Source organism: Oryza sativa, chromosome 12 (genome assembly GCF_034140825.1).
Source record: "Oryza sativa Japonica Group chromosome 12, ASM3414082v1".
Lineage (NCBI taxonomy): Eukaryota > Viridiplantae > Streptophyta > Magnoliopsida > Poales > Poaceae > Oryza > Oryza sativa.
In genome coordinates this window covers 2,806,932-2,812,247 of record NC_089046.1, presented here as the reverse complement: position 1 = coordinate 2,812,247, position 5,316 = coordinate 2,806,932, and the positions used below count along the sequence as shown (strand labels likewise).

General features: G+C 48.5%; 2 protein-coding genes across 2 annotated transcripts; one reads left to right on the top strand and one right to left on the bottom strand.

The window, feature by feature from the left end:
- Positions 1 to 387: 387 nt before the first annotated feature.
- LOC9266825 (probable F-box protein At2g36090) lies at positions 388 to 1,571 on the top strand. Its single transcript, XM_015763662.3, has one exon. It carries the CDS (start codon positions 403 to 405, stop codon positions 1,408 to 1,410), a length of 1,008 nt encoding a protein of 335 aa, XP_015619148.3. The 5' UTR covers positions 388 to 402; the 3' UTR covers positions 1,411 to 1,571.
- A 665-nt stretch (positions 1,572 to 2,236) lies between these two features.
- Positions 2,237 to 5,316, bottom strand: LOC4351547 (mRNA-decapping enzyme-like protein). Its single transcript, XM_015765185.3, has 8 exons — positions 5,035 to 5,316; positions 4,870 to 4,910; positions 4,705 to 4,754; positions 3,949 to 4,093; positions 3,563 to 3,619; positions 3,346 to 3,469; positions 2,658 to 3,119; positions 2,237 to 2,576 (listed from the first exon to the last, which is right to left on the bottom strand). The coding sequence occupies exons 1-8, from the start codon at positions 5,224 to 5,226 to the stop codon at positions 2,523 to 2,525; spliced, it is 1,125 nt and encodes a 374-aa protein (XP_015620671.1). The 5' UTR covers positions 5,227 to 5,316; the 3' UTR covers positions 2,237 to 2,522.

Sequence of the window (5,316 nt, the reverse complement as noted above, 5' to 3'; positions counted from 1 at the left end):
CGTTTAAACTAAATTTTTTTGAAGTTATTGGTGGTTAAAGTTATGACCGTTTGATCTCAACCTTGTTTAAAAAATCAATTATTATAAATTTGGAGGGAGTATGTGCGGATCGGTGAAAAATGAATTTATTTTGAAACGAACGGTGTGTTACCATGCAATAATTCTCTCCTTCGCTTCCCGCCAACGCAAAACCCCTACTGCCGCCGCCGCCGCGCCGTGTCCGTCGTCTCCTTCTTCTTCTTCTCCATGGACGAGACACGAGTTGACCTTCGCTTTCCTTCCATCTGGAGTGATCGATCGATCTCATCCCCGCACGCGCTCCCTTCACCCACCTCGATCGAGCTCCATGTATTTATAGACGAGACATGGTTGCTTCCAACCAAGCACATCCACGACAGTGGCATGCATCTTCTTGACCTGATGACCATGGCGAGCGTTTGTTCCGCGGCGGCGGTGTCGCTCGACGGCGCCGTGGCGGGCGCGACGACGACGACGGCCATCGAGGACATTCCGGGCGACGTGCTCTCCCTCGTGCTACGCCGGCTCGACGACGGCGCCTCCCTGGCCGCGCTCGGCTGCGCGTGCTCCGCCTTCCGCGAGCTCGCCGCCGACGCGGAGACGTGGCGCGGCCTCTGCCTCGCGACGTGGCCGTCGCTGCGTGACGTCGACGGCCTAGACGAATGCGGCGGCGTCACCGGCGGAGGAGGGTACCGGGCGCTCTTCGCCGACGCGTTCCCGCTCCCGGCGGAGGCCCGCGGCTTGGTGCCGTCGTCGGCCTCCCTCCTCCCGGCCCGGCTCGTCTCCGCCGTCGACCTGCACCACGGCGAAGTCTGCCTCATGTCGCGCGTCGTGGAGACGGACGCCTCGTCGGAGTGGTTCTTGGGCTCGCCGTTCCGCGTCGACGCGCTCGTCCAGGAGGGCTTCTCGGCGCCGGCGCCGATCACGCCGGCCGAGCTGACGCTAAGCTGGATACTCATCGACCCCGCCACCGGCCGCGCCGTCAACGCCTCGAGCCGGCGTCCGGTGTCCGTGGACCGGGAGTGGCTCGCCGGGGAGACCGTGGCGCGGTTCACCGTGGTGCTCGGCGGCGGCGTCGTCGCGCTCGACGCGGCGGTGACATGCGACGACCGGCACGGCCACGTCCGGGAGGTGAGCCTGCGCGCGGAGGACGGCGATGGCGGCGGCGTCAGCGGGCGGGGCGTGCTGGCCGCGGTGGCGGCGGCCATGGAGGGCGCGAGGCACGGCCGCGGTGCGGAGGCGGCGGCGTGGCGGCGGTACGAGGCGTTCGCGAGGGGGAGGGCGGCGAGGAAGGTGAAGAAGGCGAGGCGAGACGGCGCCGTCGACTTCTTCTGCTCCGGCGTCGCCGCGGCGGCGTTCGTCGGGGTCCTCTCGACGCTGACGCTCCGGTGACCGTGCCGTGCGCTGCGGCCGGCCGGCGTCCCCTCCGGCGCGCGGCGCACTCTGACGTGGCGTAGGTTTCGGTGACAACGTAGTGTGTACATATTGGAATTCAAATTGTTTTGAGTTGCAAAACAAAATCAAGAACATAAATGTTTAAATATGTACCACCTCCGTTTCAAGTTATAAAACTTCCTAACATTGTTCACATTCATCTAGACATACATATATGTCTAGATTTATTAACATATATATAAATATGAGCCATGCTAAAAAGTCTTATAATATAAAACGAATGAAGCAATTAAATTTTACTACGAGCGGGTGTGACCTGCCTCGCAGCCAACAGGATGGGGGATAACAAACGAGCATGTGCATACTACTACGTTCTTGTAGCTACTCCCTCCGTTTAACAATGTAAGTCATTCTAGCATTTTTTATGTTTATATTGATGTTAATAAATCTAGACATATATATCTATTTTGATTTATTAACATCAATATAAATATGAAAAATATTAAAATGACTTAAATTGTGAAACAGAAGAAATAGCTTTCTGATGAAACAAGCTTGTGCAGAATAGAAGTAGAGCAATGGCATAAGAGTAACAGCTGGAACAATCGATGGATGACGATGATTCGACGAGGGAGCAAAGTGCCACGGGTTTGCCACGGTACGTATATCCACCAATAGGCAATAGCTACTCATACTCGCTCTGGCCACATATATTTGATCTTTAGAACTGATCAATGTGTAAAAATAAGTTTGATCTAAAAAAATGTGTGATATCAAATATCTAAATGGCAACTGTGCAGTATATCACACAAAATGGACAGTATTTTAACGTTGCCACACATAGTCCAGCTTCCGATTTCGAGTTTCCAACAGGAAACAAAAATACTATACAAGTACAACCATTTGGAAGAAATACTACCAGCCATTGCTATAAAAACTCTACATCAATAATGCATCAAGACAAAGCTGCACAATCTCTTCGCGGACATCCGATATAAAAAGAAGCCAAAGCTGTACATAAAGTTTTGAGAACTAAAGCACACAAAACTACGAAAGAACAGGTGAACTCTCGTCAAGGCCAGACACTCCATAAAGGCTGAGTAAGCAGTCTACGCATGTGCATTCTGTAACTCCTGATAGAGCAAATTGATGAATTCGTCGTTCTGTTGGGCATGAGATAAAAGAGTTAAAAATATATAAAGAAAAAGGTTATTCAACCATGTGTTTGTCAATGTGAAACATACCTGAACAAGCCTCAGGAGAGCATCTTTAACTTTATCCCTCGAAATAACAGGCTCATCGTTGTGTACAGGGGTAAGTGATGCAGGTGGTGTTGGCGGCGGAAGGGGTTGAAGAAGGGGTGTACCATGTCCATATGCTGGACGGTGAGCATCGGCAGAAGTTGGATGAAAAGGTGATGCTGTGGGCATAAAGGATGAAGCTGGTGCCACCAATGATGCAGAAGACGATGAGGGAGGTGCAAAAAAGGCTGGAGTTACAAGATTTGTTGAGTGGCTAGAATGAACGTTAGTGTCAATGACGGGCAGTGGTGGAGCTGACGCAGCCCCTGAAGGAACACCCATTTGATGTGTAGGAGCAGCAGATGGGATGATCAATGGTACGTGTGAGGATGCAACAGACTCGATAGGCTGATGAGTTCTTCCAACCATTGGTGTAATTGATACATTCCCAACATTAACAGCGCCCTGCAGATTTGTTCAGAACAGAACTCAATATTGTGACAAGACTGACAGTACAAACATATATACATGTGTGACTGGTAAGAAGCAATATACTAGTACAAATGTAGCAATCAAGATGCAAATAAAGATTTACTAGGATCTGAGGCAAGCTATTGTATATTATTTGATGAACATGAAAAAAAATAAAAGGTAGAATGCAATAGCAGGGAGTTTAAAGGAGAGAACATACACTGAAATAATCAGTCAATGATTCATCAGGGGCATTAGAAACTAGAACAGTGGACGACGAAGAAGGTTCAAGGGGGCCATCTATAGCAGCGGATGTAGGAACAGCTTCCAATTCCTCAAACTCACTGCAGTACACCAACAGAAATCAGTATAATTCCAATATATAGCTAAATGTAAAGCTTAGAATGCAAGTGTAGTTCAACTCAAAAGATGGGAACCTTTTTGTGGAAGGTACTTTGGGCTTTGGAGGCACTTTGGCGTAAGCATTCAATATCCTGAACCCAAACAGATCAATTCAACCACAGTTTCAGTCAAAGTGTATGTACTTAGACATAATATAATTTAGAATCAGAAAAAGGATCACATTTGCAACTACTAATTTACGATTTGGTGAATATACTAAACAACAAAAGTAAAAAAACAAATGTCTTTTACACAAAAGAGTAACTAGCGAAATTAGTTCATGGCATAAATGGAGATAGCAAGGAGCACGATTCTTAGATGGTTCTCATCTGTCCCTGTCCATTTCTTGTTTGCCCAATCTAAATGACCCAGTCAGATTGAAACATGTCACGCAGGTGAGATATTAGAGAAAAGGCCTTACCTTCCAAAAACACCTGCAACAGCATCACAGTCTTGTTGGTTATAAAACCAAATACCGTTTACTTCTTGTGCAGCATTTCGGTATAACAAATACGGAGGCTGAAGTTCAAATTCAAAGTCACTCAATAGATCCTCCACGAGATTATCTGTTACGAGTTACGACAAGAAAAACAGATCTTAGATTATCTGTTTTTTTAGAAAATGGATAGAAATCCGGCCTCTATATCTGCAAGGGGATATACACAGCCCAGATCTTGGATTATCTGTTACAGGCTACAACAACAGAAACAGATCTTTTCATGAGGAATCCAGCATACAAATCAAATTCATTAAAAAGCATACAAATCAAATTAATTAATATTGAATGTTGCAGTTCATTGTCTAGACTATGATGTATTGAGCTGATATCTGCGTAACTGTGTTAAATACTGTGGTTATAAAAAAAAACACCTTCTACAAAATCATAAAATGCTCTGCTACTCATAGATGTAGATATACCTTGATCATAGCTGATTTACGTATATATGCCATTTGGGTGCAGAATTTCAGATTATTCTTTCCAAAAGCCTATAGTAAATTAAAATCCTAAGAAGAACTAGCCTGCTAATATCTGGATATGTGTCAGAACTACAGATCAGAGATCACAGGTCATAGTGGTACTACAGATCAGCTCAATCAGTCCAATATCCAAAGTTCTAAACAACAAGCGTGCTACGAAATACGGGCAACAGGAAAAAAAAACTCATCAACTACATACCGGTGTTACGCCTGTTCATGACGATGAACTGGAACCTCGGCTGCTTGTTCCTACACGCGATCCAACGCGTTCCAGAAAGTGTTAGATCTCAATCAGCACACACGCAAAAACCCCGATCCAAACCCTAAACCACCATTCCCGAAGCCCAAAGCACCCCCACCTCACCTCTTCACCACGAACAGCGATCCCTCGACGTCCTTCCGGCTCTGCACACATAGACCCAAAAGGGAGACAAGGAAGAGAGAAAAAAAAACACGGCGTCAGATCGGATCATATGGACGGGGACACCAGCGGAGGGAGGCGAGCAGATCGGCGCATGGCTTCACCCACCCACTGGTTGAGCTCGATGTTGAAGTCGTAGAGCGTGACGTGGGCGGCGGTGATGAGGATGTCCTCGACGGCGGGGTCGAGGCGCTGCAGCACGGTGAGGTTGAGCAGCCGCGTCCCCTCCGCGTCCATCGCCAGGTTCGGCGTCACCTTCCCCCCCGCGCCTGCCGTCGTCGCCGGCGCCGGCGGCCGCATCGGCGTCGGATCGACGGCGCGACGCGGTGGATCTGAGCAAACCGAGGCCCGAGAAGGGAGCACAGAGCAAAGCAGCTGCCTGCGCGGAGT